Here is a 25,000-nt window from a genome sequence, read left to right as displayed (position 1 = left end):
ATGATCTCCATTTGATGTTCATTCTCTCGTTGGAGATGACAACTGGGTGGTGTATATGACAGTTGCTACTTATTGACCCAACTTCAATATCATTCCAAGTCTTGGTTTTCAAGTATCTGTAATTCTTCAGAAGACTGTTCATGCAATTACTGATCTAATGATTGATGGAGCAACTGAAGATCACCAGATCTAGGATGCTACTCTAAGGAACTCCTGGGGTTCAACTTGTTGACCGCCAACCATCTTCCATTATGTTAGGTCTACCTCTTAACATGGTTTCATTTGACTTTAATATTGCTTGAACCCTGGCTGCTGCACTCTAACTCACTGCCTTGACATCAAGGGTAGTACTAACATTCTTGGATTCAATTACTGTGATCGTGTTTTAATTTTGAGCTCAAACGTCAAATGCCTAAGTTTCCTTTTAACCCTGCTTCCCAGTTCGACAACCTGTCACCAACAGGCATAATCATTGAAACACTATCATTGTCACGTCAGAGCATGTACTGCCATTTCTTTGTTACAAATTTGGAATTTGTCATGAAAACCTATGGAAGCACCAACAATGCAAAGATGCAGTTGCTCAAAGACTGCCATTATTCTTTCAGGGATAGGAAATAAATGAAGTCTGGCCAACACCATTCATGTCCTGTGAACAAGGGAAACTAAAACCCACCTTAAAAGTCAAGATTTCAACCCTTATCTACTAACTCTTCCCTTTGCAGATTCCAGCATTCTCTATTCACCAATTATGTTTCTGCTTCCAACTTCAGTGAAAAACTATGAGCAAACAGTGTAGCAGACACAAACAAGTCATCAGCCTCATCACATGAGCTATTTGATTTGACACAGTTACTAAACATGACAAAAAAGTTACAGAAACAGGGTCATTCATTCTGGTGCCATTCAAGATATAGATTGTATAATTATGAGAGAACCAAGGCCACAGAAGCTAGCAATGAGCACAAAGGAAAGCTCCCAGCAGCAGTCTGCCTCTAATTCAAAGACTGAAGAAAACAATTGGAGTTCAAAACTGCCACAATATTCCCAAGGAAATATTCAAATCTGGACCATTTTGATAGTATGAAGAAACAGTCAAATATCTGAACCGGAAATTGCCTTTTAGATATAAATCTGGCCCAATTCAAATAAAAAAAAAATCATGCAATGAAACCAGAGGTGAAGACAACCATGAAGAAGGCAAGTAACCAGTGCCAGTTCTTACTTTGAGCTTCTTTAATAGTTTACAGTTAAACTCAGTAGTCACTATGACTACTGCAAAGTGTACAAAACTAGCCAAGCAGCACCAGCAAACATGAAACAAAACCTCAGTTTTTGCAAACAGTTCAACATCTTAGTACTTTTGAACTACTTTGGGCCACAGTTACTGATGTGAGACCCCTACCTGTGGAGTATGCCATTCAGTCAGTAATCCTGTTTAACTATAAACTAATTTACTTGGAGGCCAGTCAAAATGTGCACTATGTCAAACTTTGCTCTGGGTGACAATTTTTGTGTTGGGAAATCATACGAGAGAATGGAAAATAAGCTTGAAAATTGCTGGGTTGCGAAAGTTCGAAATTATACCATACCTAGCATAAAATGGCTATCTGCATCAGTGCATTAATCTATCACTGGATGTAACCCCACAGAAATGTTAGCATTTTCATGTTGATATGTGCTTCAAACTACTTCCTTGGATACAAAGGTGCAGTAAATGTACCCACAAATTTTCATCTAGTTCACACATTTGGGTGGGGGGTAAAGAAAGAGATATTGCATTTAGGTCAGGAAAAGAAATTAATTGGCAAGCTACTGCTCAGAGAGGCAATGCCCACAAGTCATTTTATCACTGTTCAATTAGCTGTATTGTACTTCCAGATCAGCAAAAGGATAGCCAGATGCAGAATGAAACCTCCTTTTATTCCGTCTTAGCTCCACAAGAGGGGTCAGGCTATTATCCCCACCAGCTATTTTTAATAGCCACTTGGATTGCAGTCTGTGAACATGCTGTTTTGAACCTACCTCTCCTTAATACTGACCAAGTTTATTTGCAACCAGAGAAGATTTCACCCTAGAAACCTAGGTTGCATTGAAGCACAGGTTGCAGAAACAAATGGAAATGATTCCACTTAGTGACAATTTTTATTACAAGCAATACTGTCAGTCAATTCAAATGAATCAATTCCAAACTTGGCTACCAAATAAGAGCAGAAGAGTTTTGTTTGTGGAAGAGCGTATGATGGTAGTATCCTTGATAGTAACTCTAATAACAATTCTAGACAACCCTTTCCTCAGATGTTGCCCCGATGTTTTCAGGTTGTTTTGACCACATTCCCCCTTCAGGGTAGAAATCCATTTCAGATAGTTGGTGTGTTGATGGGGAGGAATGGAAGGGTAGCTCAAGAGCTTTTTAAAACTAGCTGCTCATTGAGCTCAGCGCTGACCGATCATTCAAGATCTCACTTTCCCCACCACATAATCTGATCATCGTCAGCCCAGTAATGCTCAATATTTAAAAAAAAAATAGAAGCTTTGTTGGACCATCTAGCTGAGATTAATTTGAATTATTAATCTAGTAGTACATAATTTCATTATGGAATCAAACTGTTTGCAATCTATATTAATGACTCTGATGAAGGGACTGTCTGTTTTATGGCCAAGTATGTTGACAGTACAAAGATAAATTGGAAAGCAAGTAATGAACAGGATATGAGCAAACATACGTATCAAGAACCTATATAATTATTTGCTGAAAGACTTCAATTACGTTGCCTTCAATGCTCTGCGGGGAAGAAAATTTGTTGGACTCATGATCCTCAGAAAATTTCTCCTCATTTCAGTATTAAATGGGATGTCTGTTAGTTTAAAACGGTGTTCCCCACAGACAGTAACATCCTTTCAGCAACCACCCTGGCAGGTTCCCTCAGGATCTGTTATGTTTCAACAAGATCATTTCTCATTGTTCTAAATTCCAATGGATAAAAGCAGAACTTTGCAACTTTCCCTCATAAGAGTCCTTTCACTGCAGGAATCAGTTATCTGAATCTTCTCTGAACCACTTCTAGTGCAATTATACCCTTTCCTATGGAGTCAAAAAAAAGGTACATAGTACTCTAGATGTGGTCTCACCAAGGCCTTGAACAGCTGCAGTAAACTTTGCTACTTTTATATCCCATTCTCCTTGCAATAAACATTCCATTTGCCTTCTCAACTGCTTATTAACAGTGATACATGTACCAAGATACCCAGATCCCTCCATACTACAGAGATCTGCAATCACTCTCTCATTAAATAATACATTTCATTTCTTTCTACCAAACTGACCATAATCGGATCAGCCAGCAGCAATTTCTCACAATCTTGGTTCTATGAAATAGACCGTCTGAAACAAGACAGGCTTTCCTCAGCTCTTCATTCTTCTCTGGACAGTGGGCCATACCTCACGTGGAGTTGAATTAGAGAAATTCCTGCTCTCCACCGAATGTTGCACAAGGAAATTTTAGTCTGCCATCTTGTTTTCTTCCTTATGGGTACTCAGCTAAAAGCAAAGTTTACTTTGGGTTTAATCAGCTATTGTAAACATGTGGGTTTAATCACATCTTTACTTAAATTTTGTTGAATTGAGTCATTAAATTGATTAGAATATAAAAGCAGGTGCTACATCACATCTTCTCCACTGGCGTTATACCAAGCAGTTTCATTCCATTGGCTAACACGGAAGCGGTTCCCTTGAAAAGTAGATATCTTGCCTAGAATAAAGAGGAATAGAGGTGAAATAACTCTCAGAAGTGTAAATACTGGATGAACAAATTTATGAAAAATCTGCAATTTTGGATTCAGAAATGAAAAATTTTGATTACATCAATACTCAATATATCAATTTAAATTGTTACAAAAAATTAAATAGATACTGCTAACTAACAGCACTTTTTATATAAAAGACAACCATTTCTGTGTTAATGCATGTACAATTCTCAGGTACTATGATATTATCCTTGCAATATTAACAAAGACTGTATTCAATTAGGCAATTCAAAATTGATCTCTGATCAGGAACAGGAGGGTGTAACTGCAGGTGAAGTAAGTATGAGCACCCACAGGGTTGCAATTGAGGAGCACTGACTCCTACAACTGTCCATGGCAACCTGATACAGAGGACCATTCAAGTAGGGGAAGGAAATAGGCATGTGGTTATGGTAGAGGCAGTATAACTAGGGGGTGTTGATACTGTTTTCTACAGCCAGGGAGTCCGAGGGCTGTGCTGCCTGCCCACTGACAGGGTTAAGGATGTCTCCTCAAGGCTGGAGAAGAACATAGCGAGTGCGGGGAGGGTTCCATTTGCTATCAGTGACATTGCTGGGACAAGAAAGGAGGTTCTGCTGAAAGATTCTGAACAGTCATGAACTAAATTACAAGGCAGAATGTCCAAGGTAATCCTTTCCGGATTACTACCTGGGCCATGGGCAAACTGGCACAGAGTCAAAAAGTTAAATGCATGCTCAAAAAATTGATAAGAGTAGAATGGGTTTCAGTTCATGGGGTACTAAAACCAGGACTGGAATAGAAAGGAGCTGTTCTGGTGGATTGGGCTTAACCTGAACTGTACAGGGATCAGCATTGTGATGAAATGAATAAGTAGGACTGTAGACAGGGCTTGGGACAGGGGAAATGTAAGCTTACAGAGCAAGAGAAACAACAGAATTAAAGGGCAGCTATTTGAATAACACCATCCAATGTGGGACAGGAACAGACAGAGTATACAAACAGAAAAACAGCACTTAAACAGGCTAACCGGGGAACAAAATGGTAAATGGCAAAATTAATGGCTCTTTACTTAAATGCTTATAGTGTCTGGAATTGATAAATGAGTTAATGGCACAAATATAGGTTAATGCATTTCTACATTATAGTCATTACAGAGACATGGTTACAATGAGGTCAAAGCTGGGAATTAAATATTCCATTGCTGGAATGGGATAGAATAAACATGATAGCAGGGGGTGATCTCAAACTTAAAGTTGTAAAATCCATGTGGGTAGGAGTAAGAAACAAAAAAAGAGGAAGATGACCCTGAGAGTAGAGTCTAGACCCCTGAACAGTGGCTTTGCAATGGGACAGAGAATATATCAGGAGATAATGGCAGCAAGTAACAAAGACAGTACATGAATCACAAAAGACCATAATCCTCATGTAGCTGGGGATGGTCAGATTGATAGAGATAGCCATGGGGAAGAATTCAGAGTGTAGAGCAATATGTTGTGGATCCAACTAGGGGTCAAGCTATTTTGGATCTGATGTGTAATGAGGCAGGTTTAATAAATGATGTCAGAGTAAAAATACCCTAGGAAGCAGTGACCATAACATGGTAGAATTTAGCACTCAGTTTAAAAGTGAGGAACATGGGTTGAAAACAACTGTGCTAAGCTTAATTGAGGGTAATTGCAAAGCAATGAGGGCATAACTAGTTGGAATGGACTGGGAAAGGAGTTTAGCAGCAAAGATGGAGGAGGTACACTGGCAGACATTTAAGAAAATATTTTGTGACTCAGATATAGCTCAACAAGGAAGTAAATATACTCTAGCCAAATTTGTTATTAACACAAACAGATGGGAAGGCGGCAACGATGACACATTAGTCTGCAGAAGGATACAGACAGATTAAGCAAGTGGGCAAAAACAAGGCAGATAGAGGAAAAATGTGAGGCTATGCACCCTAGCAGGAAGAATAGAGGAGCTGATTATTAGTTAAGTGCAGAAAGCTACAGCACAAAGGGATTTAGGAGTCCTTGTGCATAAATCACAAAAACACTAGCATCCACATTCAAAAACAGCAATATTAACTCTGCTTTCTTCCCACAAGTCTTGCCAGACTTGTTTTTGTTTCAGATCTCCAGCCTCCGCAGGTCTTTGTTTTATTTTACATCCAAATTCAGTAGAAAATAGGGAAGGTAAATGGACTTCAGCTTTTATTTTCAAGGGAAAGGGAATGGAGTACAAAAGTAGGAAGGTTTTGCTATAACTATACAAGGCACCGGTCAGAGCACAGCTAGAATACTGTGCACCTTATTTAAGCGCATTTATGCTGGCATTGGATGCAGTTTAGAGAAGAGCATCAAGGGACTGTCTTATGAGAACAGGTGGAGTAGGTTGGGCCTGTACTCATTGCAATTTAGAAGAATGACAAGCAACCTTATTAAAATATATAAAACTCTTGGGGATCTTGACAGAGTTATGCAGAAGTAATTGTTTTCCTTTGTGGGACAGTCTAGGACCAGAGGGAACAAACTCAGAGTGAGGGTTTCCCTACATCAGAATCTCAGAAATGTTACAGCCCAGGAAGAGGCCATTCTGTCCATCATGCCTGCAGTGGCATGATAAAAGAGCATCACTACCTACTGCCAGTCTCCTGCTTTTTCCATATCCTTGCACATTATTTTTATTCAAATAAATATCCAATGCCCTCTTGAATGCCTTAAGATACAAATAAGGAGGAATTTCTTCTTTCAGAAAGTAGCGAATCCATGGATTTCTCTACTGCGGAGGGCTGGCGACGCTGGCTCATGATGTATATTCAAGGCTAAGACTGACAGATTTTTAATCTGTAAAGGAATCAAGGGTTACTGCAAAACAGAGTCTGTCTCAAGCAAGAAGACAATCTTTTGAATCACCACCAATACTCATTTTAGCTCCACAAGTTACTGAATAATAATTCATCAGCCTCAGAGTGAAATACATCTAATGCTTTTGGGTTAATAACACTAATCAACAATTTTTTTTTTTTTTAAAAAAGGAAATTGATTATAGCTGAAGGATTAAACCTTCAGGCAGCCTCAGGACTCAAACTTGACCGTAAGTTGATACAGCAGTAATGCTGGTTGGATTTTTAAAGTTTAATTTAAGAGAACTCTGTGCAACAATACCTTACAACAACTGGACAGATTTATTAAGTAATACACACTAACCGTTGCTACTTCAGATAAGCTGCCTTTGACGTGCAGAGTCCTGTGAGCTATAGAAGCAAGACGGCTGCAAAACAAAAAAAGAAAGTTTAACAAGGTATTGAGAAAGAGTCGTTACATTTATTTTTACAAGTTGGGTGGAGTTCGTACAAAATGACTACACTGTGTGCTTAGTCACAAGCAGAGGCTCAGGAAGCATGTCTACTACAGGTTGCTATTCAAGCTTACTGCAAAGTGCTCAGGTATGAATATTGGGTACATTAAGAAATAGGAGCACTGTATGGCCCAATCAATCAATATGGTCGCAACTGATGTTGGTCTTTAATTCCATATTCCTGCCTGTTTCTCATATCGCTCAATTCCCTGAGTGATCAAAATGTGCCTGTTCAATATTTATATTAGCAATAAAGCTAATGGAGACTTCACAACGTTCTGGGGCAGATAATCCAAAGATATATAGCCCCTTGAGTGAAAGCATTCCTTGCCTCACATAAGTCAGTCCCGTATTATGACCCTGTGTTTTAGCTTCTGGTCAGAGAATCTATCAACATCGACCCTTTCTAGCTCTTCAGAATCTTGTATATTTCAATGAGATTACCTCTCATTCTTCTAAACTTCGGATAATCCAGCCCCAATTTGATCAGTCTATCATCACAGACCAACATTCTCATCCCAGGGACCAACTTAGTGAACCTTTGTTGTACTGCTTCTAATGTAAATCCATCATTTCTTAAACTTTGGGGATCAAAATTACACATATTGCTCCATTTGCAGTCTCCCCAAAACCCTGCACAATTGTAATACAACTTCTTTATTCCTGTCCTCCAATTTTCTCGCAATACAGGCCAATATGCCATTTGCCTTCTTAGTTACTTGCTGTATCTGTATGTTAATTTTCTGCACACTTTGCATGTGCACACCCAAAAGTCTGTGTCAATACTTGCAGGTTCCACATTAAAAAAAAAATGAAAACAACATATTATGACCAAAGTGAATAACTTCACACTTCACCAAGGACAGGGTTAGATTTTCTTTTGTGCTACTTTCCGATCAAGAAGCAGAGGGCTACTGCTATGTAGTGAACGATGTCTTACAAGAAGTCTATTCAGAAAAGAGGAATTGAGGGAGGAAACTAGCAGATGCATATTGACCATTGCTGGAGATACATTTAAGTGTAACTCCAAGTAACTAACTCAGAGAACTGTGTTATTTCCTCAAATGACATGTGGCAAACCCTTGAAATCGCAGATTAATCAGTTGACTTTCAAAATCATGAAGTCGCTGTTGACTGGGACCAAAACCTTGTGTTGAGATGATAAGTAAAAGTTGGCCTCTGAAAATCCATAGGAGAATTTCCCTCCTAAAACAAAAACTTTTCATTGAAATAGTAAGATCAGGAATGGGCAATCAATGCTGTCATTGCAGTATCAGCAATATGCTGGAAACAAAATAAAAAGGGCATCCAAATTGATTCAATCCCCACCTGCATCTAGAGGAGATCCTGGGAACTACTCTTAACTTCACGCAACTTGCACAGTAGCTCAGTGGTTAGCCCTGCTGCCTCACAGCACCAGGGACCTGGGTTTGATTCCACCCTCAAGCCACGGACTGTGTGGAGTTTGCATTGTCTGCGCGGGTTTCCTCCAGGTGCTCCAGTTTCCTCCCCCAGTCCAAAGCTGTACAGGTTAGGTGTATTAGCCATGCTAAATTGCCCATAGTGTCCAGGGATGTACAAGTTGATCATAGATCATAGAATCCCTACAGTGTGGAAACAGGCCCTTCGGCCCAACAAGTCCACACTGAATATCAGAGCACCCCACCCAGACCCATCCCCCTATAACCCACCTAATCTACACATCCCTATGGGCAATTTTAGCACAGCCAATTCACCTAACCTGCACATCTTTGGACTGTGGGAGGAAACCAGAGCACTCGGAGGAAACCCATGCAGACACGGGGAGAATGTGCAAACTCCACACAGACAGTCGCCCAAGGCTGGAATTGAACCTGGGTCCCTGGTGCTGTGAGGCAACAGTATTAGGTGGGTTAGCCATGGGAAATGCAGGGTTACTGGGAGAGGGTGGGGTTGGGATGTTCTTTGGAGGATTAATATGGACTTGATGGGCTGAATGGCCTCTTTCCACACCTGTAGGGATTTGACGATGATTCTATGTTGATTTGTGCATCGGAAAGTTATCACCAGAACAGTAATTATTTTGATCGCTGGACAACAATTAAAAATAAGTAGCCTTTCTTTTAAGAGCCAGGAAATAAATAGGACATTTTGCCACTAACGCTATTTCAGGTTGGTCAAGATATTGTGAAACAAGTCACCCCAAAATTTTGGAGCTGGCAGATTTTGAAAAAGGAGTTTTTAGAAAACATTTATTCCAAAGAGATGAAGCCTCAAGCACTGAAGATGGCCATCTAAAAGTGGTACTGCGGCAGCAAGAATCTTTACCTCAACATTATCAGGTAGCTTACAAGATGTTTAGGTTGGAGGTCCTCCGAAACTTGGAACAGAACTTCATCATACCTTAAAAAAACCCAAAGGAACATATGACACCTTGACATAACATTTCATGTACTGCTTCAATACAAAAAATCTTAAAAGCCATACTTACAGAAATAAAATTAGCAAAATGACTTTTTACAATTTTAAAATACAAACTATTTACACACTATTTGTTCACGAGACATGGGTATCTTTAGTAAGATCAGTATTTATTGTTTATTTGCTCTTGGATGGGCTTGGGGAGTCAACGCCTTGAATTGTTAGTGTGTGTGTTGTAGTTCACCACCCACACAACACTGTTAAGGTTAGTGTCCAGCAGGGAATGCAACAGATCAGGAATATAACTTAGAACAGAAAGAACCTTCACTAAGAGAATTCATTACTTACAGCTATTAAATCATGAACTGTATTTATAACTATATCTTTTGAGAAGCAATGTTATATCTGTCATACCTGAGGAGATGCTGCAATAATGCAATTGCCTGAGGTTCTTGTAAATACGCTGGGTTGAACTGCTCCTCTATTCTATTTTCAAATGATCTCTGTAAACTGCGTTGATTAAAAAAAATTGCAGCTGTAAATACCTCAAAGAGAGCAAGTCATAAAAGAACACTTGAGCCCTAAAGTCAACATTAACGATGTCATTGCTTACGTACTTTCATAAAAAAACAGGAGCAGTAGGAGGTCCAAAAATGGTCCATAGAGACCATTCTGCCATTCAACAACATCGTGGCTGATACTTTACCTCAAAAGACATATTCCTGTTCTGACCCCATTATCCTCAAGACCCTTATTCTCTAGAAATCTAATTGTTTATTCAAGATATTTAATGGCTTGGTCAACACAGCCTTCCGTGAAGAAATTTCTCATCTCTGTCCAAAATGGCTTATCCCATATCCTAAGGCCATAAATCGCTGTTCTACAGCCTATAGCCATCACCTTTGCATTCGATCTCTTCCATCCTGTCAGAATTTTGTATTTTTCCAATGAAATCCCATCTCATTCTTCTAAACTTCAGTAAAAACAGGTCCAACTGATCCAATCTCTCCACACTGGATAAATTTGCCATCCCAGCATGCTGTACGATTATGAATCAATCTGGTGGACCATTGTTAGTCTTATTAAGGAAAATACTTTTCTTTCGGTAAGGAGATCAAAGCTACACACAACACCCCAGGTGTGGTCTCACAAGGCCCTGTACAGCTGCAGTAAGACATCCTTGCTCTTGTACTCAAGCTCTCCTGGAATATCATTTGCCTTCTTAACTGCTTGGTGCCACCTGCACGCTTGCTTTTAACGACAAGTGTAAAAGAACACCCAGGACCCATTCTATCTCAGATAACAAAGTGTAGAGCTGGATGAACACAGCAGGCCAAGCAGCAGAGGAGCAGGAAAGCTGACGTTTCGGGCCTAGACCCTTCTTCAGAAATGGGGGAGGGGAAGGGGGTTCTGAAATAAATAGGGAGAGAGGGGGAGGCGGATAGAAGATGGATAAAAGGAGAAGATAGGTGGGGAGGAGACAGACAGGTCGAAGAGGCGGGGGTGGAGCCAGTAAAGGTCTGTGTCGGTGGGGAGTTAGGGAGGGGATAGGTCAGTCCAGGGAGGACGGACAGGTCAAGGGGATGGGATGAGGTTAGTAGGTAGAAGATGGGGGTGGGGCTGGAGGTGGGAGGAAGGACAGGTTAGGGAGGCAGGGACGAGCTGGGCTGGTTTTGGGATGCGGTTGGGGGAGGACAGATTTTGAAGCTTGTGAAGTCCACATTGATACCATTGAGCTGCAGGGCTCCCAAGCGAAATATGAGATGCTGTTCCTGCAACCTTCGGGTGGCATCGTTGTGGCACTGCAGGAGGCCCAGGATGGACATGTCATCTAAGGAATGGGAAGGGGAGTTGAAATGGTTCGCGACTGGGAAGTGCAGTTGTTTGGTGCGAACCGAGCGTAGGTGTTCCGCAAAGCGGTCCCCAAGCTTCCACTTGGTTTCCCTGATGTAGAGGAGGCCACAACGGGAACAGCGGATACAGTATACCACATTAGCAGACGTGCAGGTGAACATCTGCTTGATGTGAAAGGTCTTCTTTGGGCCTGGGATGGGGGTGAGTGGGGAGGTGTAGGGGCAGGTGTAGCACTTGCTGCGGTTGCAGGGAAAAGTGCCAGATGTGGCGGGGCTGGAGGGGAGTGTGGAGCAGACAAGGGAGTCACGGAGAGAGTTGTCCCTCCGGAAAGCAGATAAGGGTGGGGAGGGAAAAATGTGGTGGGGTTGGATTGCAGATGGCAGAAGTGTCGGAGGATGATGCGTTGGATACGGAGGTTGGTGGGGTGGTACGTGAGGACGAAGGGGATTCTGTTTTGGTTGTTATTGCGGGGAGGGGGTGTGAGGGATGAGTTGCGGGAAACACGGTCAAGGGCGTTCTCGACCACTGGGTGGTGGGGGGGGGGGGGGGGGGGGGGTATTGCCATCCTTGAAAAACGAGGATATCAGATGTTCGGGAGTGGAATGCCTCATCCTGGGAGCAGATGCGGCGGAAGTACCTCCCAGTCGCGAACCATTTCAACTCCCCCTCCCATTCCTTAAACAACATGTCCATCCTGGGCCTCCTGCAGTGCCACAACGATGCCACCCGAAGGTTGCAGGAACAGCACCTCATACTTCTCTTGGTAACCCTGCAGCCCAATGGTATCAATGTGGACTTCACAAGCTTCAAAATCTCCCCTCCCCCTACCGAATCCCAAAACCAGCCCAGCTTGTCCCCGCCTCCCTAACCTGTCCTTCCTCCCACCTCAAGCCCCATCCCCATCTGTGGAAGCATTGGAAAGGGTGCAGAGGAGATTTACCAGGATGTTGCCTGGTATGGAGGGAAGGTCTTATGAGGAAAGGCTGAGGGACTTGAGGCTGTTTTCGTCAGAGAGAAGAAGGTTAAGAGGTGACTTAATAGAGACATACAAGATGATCAGAGGATTAGATAGGGTGGACAGTGGGAGCCTTTTTCCTCGGATGGTGATGGCTAGCACGAGGGGAATAGCTTTAAATTGAAGGGTGATAGATATAGGACAGATGTCACAGGTAGGTTCTTTACTCAGAGAGTAGTAAGGGCGTGGAATGCCCTGCCTGCAAAAGTAGTAGACTCGCCAACTTTAAGGGCATTTAAATGGTCATTGGATAAACATATGGATGATAATGGAATAGTTTAGGTTAGATGGGCTTCAGATTGGTTTCACAGGTCAGCGCAACATCAAGGGCCGAAGGGCCTGTACTGCGCTGTAATGTTCTATGTTCTATCTCCTACCTACCAGCCTTGTCCTGCCCCCTTGACCTGTCCGTCCTCCCTGGACTGACCTATCTCCTCCCTAACTCCCCACTACACTCACCTTTACTGGCTTCACCCCCGCCTCTTTGACCTGTCTGTCTCCTCTCTACCTATTTTCTTTATCCATCTTCTGCCTCCCCCTCTCTCCCTATTTATTTCAGAACCCCCTTCCCCTCCCCCATTTCTGGAGGGGGGTCTAGACCTGAAACATCAGCTTTCCTGCTCCTGATGCTGCTTGGCCTGCTGGGTTCATCCAACTCTACACCTTGTTATCTCAGATTCTCCAGCATCTGCAGTTCCTACTATCTCTGAACCCATTCTATCTCAACTTTCCCAATCCATCACCATTGAAATAATGCTCTGCCAATTGATCTTTTCTCTCCCCTACCTAAGTAGACGACTTCATACTTATCCACATTATGCTGTATCTGCCAAGTACCTGCCCACTCACTCAACTTGTCTAAATTGTTCATATTCTACTGATCAACAGATATTTACAATCCAACTTCTAACAGTTCTTGTTGTAAAGGAGATTTCATGATGGACAAGTATTGCCTTATTCTTCGAATAGTCTCGGAGCCAGATTGCTCAGAAGAAAGGCTACAGTAAAGACTCCATTATGCAACTTGTACACTGTTTTGTAGTCAATGGGCAGTTCAAAACCTCTTGTGTGGCTGCTATTATTATTGCTGTTAAGAAAGTTATTTCATAATTTGCACTGTCCTGGCAGATAAACCTGTTCTTTGGATGACTTTTGGCGATACATTGACTCTGATCACTTGATACCTGCATGCTATGGCTACCATTCATACCCAGACTGGAGTTGAATGCACTTTCAGACTTCAGGCACAAATCACACCAGACATCACCTTGCTGAGGGTGTTTCCACATGCAGTGAGCTTCCACAGGAAACGAAACAGGCTTTGTGCAAGCATGCATGCACAATGCTGGCTTGGCATCAGTGGTGATATGTTTGAACTCTCTTGAACCTCACATAGCTGAACATGTGTTAAGCAGCAGAAAGAATCCCACCAGCGGTAGTTAAAGGCATTAACTATTTGCAAGTTAGTTGACAGATAATATCTTGTGGTGGTCACTACATTTCTATCTTCCCTTTCAAAATGTCATCACCCCACCTCAAAATAGCACTGATTGGGTTCATCCCGACTACTTAACAGATGCTCTGTCCTTGCAAACTACTCCCATCTCCAACATAATTTCCCCTTCAAAGTTCCTGAATGTCTTTTGGCTTCCCAATGTGTGCCCATTTTTTTCTACAATTGCACATCTTAAATTCTTCAGTCAAGCTTCTGCCTATCTGCACCTATCAGACACTGGGGCTGATATAATTCTTTTCAAAAGGCTCTTCCCTGGCCCAAGGAAGTGCTGAATAAACCATTTCATCTGGGGTGTCAGCACTTCCCCATTCAAGTTCACTAGCCTAGTATCCCACAGCTAAAGGTTTCCCCCTCACATTCCATTTAATTTGTGGCACTGAGCTGGACATCAGATCACAGTTGTGGTTTGATAATTTAATCACTGCCTGACTTTGCAGGAGATTCACCCATGCTTTGAATTATCATTTAAATATTTAAAAAGGACAGGAATGAGTCCAGATTAGCCAATCCAGATATTTGAACTCTATTTCTCCACTGACTCTTTCCTTGGAGGGTTGAGGGCAGAGGTCTTGTTAAAAACAAGATTTGACCGTCAAACATTCACAAATGCACATACTTGAAGTAAAATAGTTGTAAAACTGGTATAACAAAAGAGACACTTACTACAAAGCCACAGACTCCCATAGCCACACCTCCTCCCACACTCCATCCTGTTTTCCCAATTCCTCCATCTCATCTGCTCTGGAGAGGAGGCATTCCATTCCCAAGCATCCCGGATGTCTGCCTTTTACAAACAATGCTCTTTTAACCGCCTGTCATCCGGACAGTGATGTGTATATCTCCTACATTACGTTTCTATTACTTTGTTTGTTTTTACATTGATTATATGGACCTCTTTATCAACTGGCACACTGCTGGTCCCACAGGTGATGGATAATAAAAAGTTTGCTATATTAAGATTAAGAATACATAAAGATTCTAAAGAAAGGGCCCACTATCCATGGTTAACTAAATACAGAAACAGCACACACCTGTGCAAAGTAAATGGCAGGTCACAGGATTGGTCAGAATATAAAGAATAGTAGAAAGATAAAAAAACCCATAAGTAGGAAGAAATTAGAGTACAAGAGGAAGCTAAGTAGGAATGCAAGAGTGGACAGGTTCTTCAGAAGGAAAATAAGGTACAGTGAGTGTTGGTCAGAGGATGGGGAGTTATTAGGCAATAAGGAAATGGAAGATGCAATTAACAAACAGTTTGCTCTGGGAGAGATTAACTTAGTGACATTATAATTGTAAAGGAAGCAGCACTAAGCAAACTGATGGGGCTGCAGACTGGCAATTCTACAGGTGCAGACGAACTTCAACCTTAGTCGATGAGTCAGAAAAAGTTAGTATTCAGGTACATCACATAATCAATAAGGCTAATGGGATGCTACGCTTCACAGTGGAACATGCTATGCTTCATTATGAGAAGAACTGAATATAACAGCAAGGACGTTATGCTTCAGTTAACAGACATTGATGAGACACATCTTGAATACAGTATGTAGTTTGCTCTCCTTATTTAAGGAAGATGTAAAAGCACTGGAGACAGTTAAAAGGAGGTTTACGAGATTTATGCCTGAAGTAAGTGATTTGTCTTATGAGAACAAGTCGACAGGGTGATCTTGTTTCCACTGGAGGTTTGAAGAGTGAGAGTTGACTTGATTGAAGAGTACAAAGTCCTGAATGGTCTTGACAAGGTGAATGTGGAAACTTGGTTTCATCTTGTGATTGAGTCCATAACTACAGGATACTGTTAAAATTAAGGATTACCCTTTTAGGAATGCAATGAAGAAAATCCTTTGTCTGAGGGTTGTGCAACTTGAGGCAAAGTCATTAAATATGTTTAAGGCAAAGGAAGATGGATACTTTTAGGCAGGGAAATAAAAGATATGGGGATAGACAGCAATGTAGAATTTGAAATATAAACAGATCAGCCATGATTTTATTGAATGGTGGAGCAGGCTCCAGGGGCCGAGTGGACAACACCCGCGCCAATTTTGCGTGTTTGCAAAATTGGGGATGTTCAAGAGGCAATACAGAACATAAAAGGGAGATATTTAGCCAATCACGCACGTGCTAGTTTTTTGAACGAGTTATCCAACCTTTATCTCCTTCCATTTCCTGCTAGCCTGCAATTTTTATCTTTTGGATACTGTACATGAACAGCTGTTTTACACTGATCCAACATGCTGCCAAAAGATTTCTTGGCTCTTCTGCATTTGCACCTTACCTACACAGCCTTGCATGAGTGTATTGTAAAAATACTCCAGTATCTCCATGGCTTTGGAGGACACGATCCCAGTCGAATTCATAATCAGACAAGAGGGGTCCTTTGAAGTCCTATAAATTATATTTAAAAGAGTTAGTCACTTTTCATTTCAAAAGAAGTCCTAACTTACCAACTTGAAAGAAACTCAGAAAAATTGACTTTGAGAAAGAAATGAAAATCGTGCCATTAATATTTGTACTTCACAATTTGACAAACTCTGTTCCAAGCTTCTAGGATGGACCTGGAGTCTCCAGGAATTGAATATCACCCTCCAGAACACTGTTGAGTGCAACCCTGGAGAAAGATCATAGACGTTTAAAAAAAAAGTGTTTCTTTTTCATTTCTTTGAATGTTTCTTTTTACCAGATATAAGCATATTGAAAATGGGGATGGAAACAAGTAAGGCTGTTGACAGTCAAACATCAGTTGGAAATTATTGGCACAGGAAGGCAGTGCATCACAGAATGGATGTATTGGCCAACTAATGAGTGGTATCTAGGGGAAAAGCATGTGATTAAATCTCCAGGAACATACTTAAGTACAGTTGTCAATATTACTTACTTACTTACATAGTTGCTCTGATCAATTAAAAGGCTTTTATATTAATGTGCAATGCTGTCCCTGCTGGCTGCAAAATAGTGAATGCACAAATCTACAGGCCCAAGTGGTCTAACAGTCACAATAACAAAAGTGCATGTGAACTAAGAATTTTGTTGTTCAGTTTTTATATAAAACCAAATTTATTTAGAGATTTTAAAGCAAACTTACAACACAGTCAGTGCATTGGAGCATCTCGGTGAGGAACTCTCAATCCTATGCCTCAATGTTATGAGGACGGTCTTGGTTTGGAAATACTAGGTGGAAGTTAAGTGGTTCCTCGCAAAGTGAAATAAATCCATTGAGACTGAAATTCTGAGCCCTCCGAAAGTGCACACCCACTGGCTTATTGGAGCCTGGCAGGTGCTGCCCATATCCAGGAAAAGCTTGTTAAAGTTCAAAACCCTTGTCTGCCAATATCACTGAATATGCCTGAAGAGGCGCTCTCAGACTGAGAGTGACTGCCCAGACTTCGTTGGGTGTCAAACATACACTAAGATGCCAAAGAGAGACACTAATTAGAGAGTAGAGACCTCAAAACCTGGCAGGCACAACAATCCTCTCCATTCCTTTTAATCAGGTCTAAGATTCACAAAATTCATCCTCCTCGTGGAGAAAACTAACATCCTCCATTTAGGCAGCTGCATTTGGCTACATACATTTATTTTTTGTGTGTATCAAAGATGGGTGCCTAATATATGGCTGCTGAGGAAACAGGTTTTAAAATTCTTTAGTGGGATGCAGCAAGATCAGCAATTGCTGTCCATCCCCAATTGCCCTCGAGGTGATCGTGATGAGTCACCTTTCCAAACGACAGCAGTATATCTGATATCTGTAGCAGATTGATACAACAGTGCTTAGCTATTTTAGAGAGTTAAGCACATTGCTGCGGAATCATACGCAAGTCAGACTGGGTAAAGATGACATGCTTCCTTCCCTAAAAGGACATTAGTGAACCAGATCAATTTTTCATGACAACTGATGATAGTTTCATGGTACTATTAGAGACCAGCTTATAATACCAGATTCATTAGTTAACTGAATTTAAATTTCAACGCTGCCATTTCAGACTTGTGTCCCTGTAGCATTATATGTCGGATCTCTATATTACCAATCCAGTGACATTACCATTGCGTCAACATCTCCCCCAAAAGTGAAAATTAAGGAACCTCCCTGACTATGTACTCTAAGTCAGCAGCAGAGATGCCTAACAGATGAATGAGTGTGCAGAGACTGTCAGCCTGCAAACTCTCAGAGTAAAATTGTGCACATTACTGAGTGACTGATTTCCAAATTATTATTGGGCAGTGATGAGGCCAGTATGTGTAACTTCACCACTTCACAGTGTGCAACTCATAACAGCACTAGAGAAATTCCATCTGCAATGCCTCCATCATATTTTCCATATTGATTGGAAGGACCACTAAACAAAGAACCAGTGTCCTTCTCGAAGCCAGATCCATAAGCATTCAGGAAAAAACTTTTCCTAGAGGACAATGGATTGAACTGTGTCCGAATGACCAAAAAGCATCGCCCCACCAAATCCAGTTTTCTCAACACTTAAAAGATCAGTGGCCCAGGATTGGATAAAGAAAACACTACTTAGACACTATGAAGCTCTTCTTGGAACACAGCAGTGATATGAATATCCAGGACGAGTTTGCTACCAATCACTCAGTTAGGCAACAACGACACATTCATCAAGCTGCATCTTGCTTTGAAGCACAACACCTTAATGATAAGGAAAAGATGATGCCGCCAATCTGCACCCTAGATCCCAGTACCGCATGGGACGTCTTGCTCAATGATCTCAGAATCAAAAATTGACCCGTTCCATCACAAAAATAGGTGGGAAAGTAAGTTACAATGAAGAAATAAGAAATTTACAAATTATATGGGCAGGTTAGGTGAATGAGTCAAAATCTGGCCAATGGCATTTAATACAGGTAAGTGTGAGGCTAACCATTTGGGTCTGGGGAATAAAAGGGTAACTCATTATCTAAATGAGGTGTAAATAGTGAGGAAGATAGGCTGTTGGTGGCCTGGTGAGATGGGATGATGAGTAGAATTCAATTCAGAGAAATGTGGGGTGATGTACTTAGGCAGGTCAAACAAGGCAAGAGAATGCATGATGAATGGTAGGAAGGACCCCAGGAAGCACCAAGGATCGGAGGGACCTTGGTGTGTGTGTACACTGGTTCCTTACTGTATCAGGTCAGATGGATAAAGTGATTAAGGCATATGGTACTTATTTTACTCAGCCCGTTCAGCACCTCTGGAGCAATTGGGACTTGAATCTTGGCCTCATGGCTCAGAGGTAGGGACACTATCGCTGCATCACAGGAGCCCAAGTAGGCATATGGCATACTTGTCTTTATTAGCCAAGGTATAGAGCTTAAGAGCAGAAAGGTTATACTGGAACTTTATAAAACGTTGGTTAGGCCACACCTAGAGTACTGTGTGCAGTTCAGGAGTCCACACTGTAGCAGGGATGTGATAGAACAGGAGAGAGGGTGCACAGGAGATATGCAAGGATATTACTCAGGCTGGAGAGTTTCAGTCATGAAAAGATTGGACAGACTTGGGTAGTTTTCCTCACAGCAGAGGGGACATGATTGAGATATATGAAATAATGAGGAGCATAGATAGGGTAAATAGGGAAAAACGTTTCCCCCTGACAGAATGATCAGTGGCCAAGGGCATGGGATTTAAGAGAAGGGACAGAAGCTTAGAGGAGACGTGAGGAAAGGCTTTTTCACCCAAAGGATGGTAGGAATCTGGAACGCACTGCCCGTAAGGGTGGGAGAGGCAGAAACCTTCATAACATTTAAGATGTGTTTAGATGTGCACTTGCAATGCCAAGGCATACAAGGCAATGGGCCAAGTGCTGGAAATGGGATTGGAATAGTTAAGTGACTGTTTTTGACTGGTGCAGACACAACAAGCTGAAGGGTCTTTTTCTGTACTGTTGATTTTTAGGACTCTATAAACAGCAGAGTGCTTTAGCGCAGAGGGATCTGGATGTCCTCGTGCGTGATTCACAGAAAACTGGCATGCAGGTACAGCTGGTAATATGATGTGGAGGTGCCAGTGTTGGACCAGTGTGGGGTGGACAAAGTCAGAAGTCTCACAACATCAGGTTATGGTTCAACAGGTTTACTTGAAATCACAAGCTTTAGGAATGCTGCTCCTTCATCAGGTGATAAAGGAGCAGCACTCCGAAAACACATGATTTCAAATAAACCTGTTCGACTATAACCTGGTGTCATGTGACTTCTGACTTCAGCTCAATACGGAAGGCAAATGGAAGGAGTATAAAAATAGAAAACAAAAAGTGTTGCTGCAACTGTACAAGGCATTAGAGAGACCACACCTGGAGCGTGGCTGACAATTTTGGTCCTCTAACCGGAGGGGATATAGTTGGATTGGAGGCAGTTTAGAGGAGGTTCACAAGACTGATTCCAGAGATGTGGGGTTCGTCTTATGAAGACAGATTGAGCAGTTTATGCCTATATTCTCCAGAGTTTTGAAGAATGAGAGGAGATCTAACTGAGGTAGATAAGACACTAAAGGTGATTGACAAAGTAGATGAGAGACGCTGCTTACTCATGTCAGGCAATCTAGAACAAGAGTCACAGTCTTAGGATAAGGAGTAGAAGATTTAAAACAGAGAAATTACTGCTTTCAAAGGGTTGTGAATCTGCAAAATTCACTATCCCAGAGCATGGTAGACGCCAGGACACTGAATGAATTTGGAGGAGATGGACAGATTTTTAGTTAGTAACAGGTTAAAGGATTATAGGGAGTGGGCAGAAAAGTGGAGTTGAGGCCAAGATGAGTCCAGCCATGATCATATTAAGTAGCGGAGCAGGCTCGAGGGTCTGAGCTGCCTGCTCCAGCTCCTAGTTCTTATGGTCTTATGATGCCTGGTGGCACTAACTGGTGACCCCGAGTGAATGTCACCTTCAGTTCTAGGGACAACGGGACACAGCAACAACACAAAAGGAAAACAAGATTACTCCACATAACCTGGACGCATTCTTTTCCAGTTAAAACAAAAAGTTTCATTGTGGAATTTCCTAGTTTAGCCTATTCCCCACGTCACACCAAAATTTTCACAAAGGATTAAAAAAAAAATTGAAAATTTAAGAATCATCTAATCTCTCAATGAAAGTGAAAACAGCAAAGGGTCAGTCACTACCTGAATAATAAGTGCAGCCACACCCACTTTTTCTGCAGTATCTTCAGGATCTTCCAATTCCTTTGTTGCTTCATATGAATAAAAATAAAGAATTAAACACAAATCACCTGTAAACAATCAAATGAATCAGGACCTTAAAAATATCTTGCAACGGGTTTACCCTCACCATAGAAACAAAACTAAAACCTCAATCTTCAGCTTTATTCTGTTTGATGTACAAGTTCAGGAATTTTATTCTGTAGTTTTTCTGTAATTTCTTTACATTTTTAAATTTGAAACTGCTACAACAGTCACACAATCAGCATTTAATTTTTGGACTCGTGTTACATTACCTCCACCGTTGTTAAAGCATAATTGTACTGTACATGTGATAGGACAATAATGGCATATTACCATGGACTCAGATTAGAATGGTACTGTAAACAAATACCGAGTAAGATTTTCAGATACACTTTCTGCTTAAATTTAAGTGGAAAATGCGGATTTACTTTTGATGAACACTATCTGTCGGTAGAACATGAAAGTGCGCTTGTACTAAATATTGATCTTTAATCTGATTAACCAAATACACAAAATTGGACCTTTTAAAAAGGCAAGGTGGCTCAGTGGTTAGCACTGCTGCGTGACAGTGCCAGGGACCTGGGTTCAATTCCACTCTCGGGTGGGGGACTATGTGGAGGTCGCAAGTTCTCCCTGGTCTGCGCAGGTTTTCTCCAAGTGCTCTGGTTTCCTCCCACAGTCCAAAGACATGCAGGTTAGGTGGACTGGTCATGCATAATTGTCCATACTGTCCAGGATTGAGTAGACTAGGTGGATTATTCTTAGTAAATGCAGGGTTACAGCAGTAGGGGTCTGGGTGGGATGCTTTTTGGAGCATTGGTGCAGACTCGATGGGCCAAATGATCTCTTTCTGCACTATAGGGATTCTATGATTCTAGTTTCTCTTATAACCCAGAGACTCGACTCAGCTCAAGATGGCCAACATTAACTTGCATTGCTATAATCCCATATTCCAATCCCATTAAAACCCACCAGAGAAAGTGACCCCCATGGGGATTATGAATGACTTTCCATTCTGCACAATCAAGACGACATCTACGGAAAATCACCTCAACTATTCACGTATTCAAGACAAACCATCAAAAGGTTAATTCCTTGGACAATGGGACACTTGGCTAAGATGGGGTAGTTCCCAGCTCTGACTCAATCAAGTTACAATTGGAATTTACAATTATCTGAATTACTGGCAGTTGACAGAGGTGGTCACGTGACAAGTCACACACGTGTTCTCAGAACCTAGATTCTCCAGGATAGGTAGCCGAGAAGTGAAGTGGGGGCCCTCCTGCCCCTCTCTCCACACCACCAACTCTGCTATCTATAAACTAGAAGCATCAAAATCATCAAGTTCAACTTGAAGGGAACTTTGTCAACAGGCTTCAAACTAGATACTCTAATGTGGATACTAATTTGGCCAAAACATATTCCCCTAATTTGTATTTCTTGTTTGGACACAGAAGTCGAAGTGTATTTTGTTATATTCTAAAGATCAGCTTAAAATAGAAATAAGTAATCACATCTCTTCCTTTGTTAAATGCGATAAAATTTGTTTGATTCGTTCTTTTAAGATCACAGCATGTAAACCACTAAGTAGTCACAGAATTGGACATTTAACTTTTTTTTGTAAATGTTTCAATGTAATGAATCAATGTCTCCTGAGCATAATTCATAAAGTTGTCAGTCATAGCTCAGATATCCCTGATGGTTCTGATGGTAAACCCATTAGCTGCAGGAAATTACCCTAGGAGCAAACAGTTAGGAAACTTGGAGTACCACTTAAAGGGTGAGCCTCACAGGGCCAAGGATGTGTGTTTCTTCCAGGTACTCTGGTTCCCTCCCACAGTTCAAAGACATGGAGGTCAGGTGGTTTGGCCATGGGAAATGCAGGGTTATAGGGTGGTGGTGGGTCTGGATGGAATGCTCTTTGGACAGTTGGCGTGGACTTGATGGGCTGAATGGCCTGCTTCCGCACTATAGGGATTCTATGACTCAATCTCCAGCTATGAAGGAGGCAGTCCTTTGAGGGCTGGAAAGAAGGTAAAGTTTTAACTATTAGAATGGAGCACTCACTCTTTGAGGCAGCCATGTTTTGCAGCATTCTGCACCGGGCTTCATTCATAACATCTTCTAGAAAGACAACATCTCCTTTCCGAGTCTTCATCCCTTTAACTAACCCAAAGGAAACATGCCGACATCTGCAAAAATGACGCGAAAGCATTGCACATGATAAAAAGGAAGATGATCTGTGTTTCTTTAACTTTATTAATTACACGGGGAGCTTAAGCATTTTAAGTATGAAAGGCACATTTACCAGAGACCTATTGGTAGTCCTTGCTAACCTGACACCAATTATTTTTATTCATTCATGGGATGTGGTTGTCGCTGGCTGAGCCAGCATTTATTGCTCGCCCCTATGTGCTTGAGTGAACGTGCTGGTGAGCTGCCTTCTTGAACCACTGCAATCATGTGCTCTAGGTAGATCTACAATGCTATTTTTTTTTGTGGGGGCAGGGGGCAAAAGAATTCCAGTAATTTGACCCAACACTGAAGGAACAGCAATATATTTACAACTCAGATGGTGTGCAGTTTGGAGGGGAACCCATGGGTGGTGTGGTTTCATGTGTCTGTTGCCATTGTTCTCCTAGATAGTGGTGGGAGTTTGAAAGATGCTGCCTAGAGCGCTATGGTGAATTACTGCAGTGCATCTTGCAGATCATGCAAACTGCAGCTATGAGCATTGGTGATGGAGGGAGTGAATATTTGTGGATGTGGTGCCAATCAAGCAGGATGCTTTGTCCTAGATGCTGTCAAATTTCTTGTGTTGTTGGAACTGAACTTATCCAGGCAACTGGGGAGTATTCCATCTATGTCTAGACTGTACTTTATGGCTTTGGGAGTCAGGAGGAGATTTACTCGCTATAGGGTTGTTAGTCTCTTATCTGCTCTTGTGGCAACAGTATTTACATAGCCATCCCAATTCAGTTTCTTGTGAATGGTAACTCTCACAACGTTGACAGTGGGGGATTCAGAGATGGCGATGCCATTGAATGTCAAGAGGCGATGGCTAGATTTTCTCTTGCTGGAGGTGGTCATTTGTGTGGCATGAAATGTTACTTTCTACTTTTTGATCCAAACTTGACTTTTGTTCAGGTCTTGTTGCACTTGGACATGAACTGAAAATAAAAAGGAGGCGATAACGAGGGGCAAAGTTAACAAGAAGATGCAACCAGTGTGACCTCTGGATAAAACATTTTCTTAACAATAGCTGAGGTTTCCCAGTATTACTTATTCTAGAAATTTGTTAATTTCCTTTGAGTGTTGGACCATATTGATTGTTTCAAATTTTCTAAAGATAAACTTTTTAACTGTTAAGAAATAAATCTGTACTATTTTTTCTCTAGTTACCTGGCAACCAATGCTTTTCTTAGATTGTCTAGAATTAGAATTTCTTTATTGTCACGTGGTCAAAATTGTGGAACTCCCCTCCTAATAAACGGACTGTAATGTTTCCAGAAGGCAGCTTAGCACCACATTCTCAAAGGCAACGAGGGATGGGCAATAAATGCTGACCCAGACAGTGACACCCACTCCCATGAATGAATAAATGAAAATCCCTTTTCTCTGTATGCCTGACATAATGTGTTCATGCTGATTAAATTTCCCAGCCCTCCTAACACTTTTTGTATCAGCTTCTATAATTTCATCTAATATGAAAAGGATGGAGTCTGTCATCCTCAAGTAGTCGGTGCTGGATGATTTGTTATTACATTACAGTGGAAATGTGGTAGTTAAAGAATCTTCTTTGCTTGGTACTTACCGTTCTGTCCAGTTGTAACCCATGATTTTCAGTACGCCAAACAACTGCTGAAAATGAGTACACTGTTCTTTATCTGTCTGAAGAAAGATACAGTTATTAATACAGAAATCACG

General features: G+C 41.5%; 1 protein-coding gene across 1 annotated transcript; it reads right to left on the bottom strand.

Annotated features, from left to right (window-relative positions):
• Positions 1–485: 485 nt before the first annotated feature.
• LOC109910806 (probable arginine--tRNA ligase, mitochondrial) lies at positions 486–24,974 on the bottom strand. Its single transcript, XM_048593128.1, has 8 exons — positions 24,888–24,974; positions 23,141–23,265; positions 21,014–21,081; positions 16,177–16,286; positions 9,931–10,026; positions 9,424–9,498; positions 6,966–7,029; positions 486–3,752 (listed from the first exon to the last, which is right to left on the bottom strand). Exons 1-8 carry the CDS (start codon positions 24,908–24,910, stop codon positions 3,666–3,668), a joined length of 648 nt encoding a protein of 215 aa, XP_048449085.1. The 5' UTR covers positions 24,911–24,974; the 3' UTR covers positions 486–3,665.
• Between the last annotated feature and the right edge of the window lie 26 nt (positions 24,975–25,000).

This window comes from Rhincodon typus, unplaced genomic scaffold (assembly GCF_021869965.1).
Source record: "Rhincodon typus isolate 14 unplaced genomic scaffold, sRhiTyp1.1 hic_rhity00002367, whole genome shotgun sequence".
Classification (NCBI taxonomy): domain Eukaryota; kingdom Metazoa; phylum Chordata; class Chondrichthyes; order Orectolobiformes; family Rhincodontidae; genus Rhincodon; species Rhincodon typus.
This window is presented reverse-complemented; position numbering and strand designations above follow the sequence as displayed.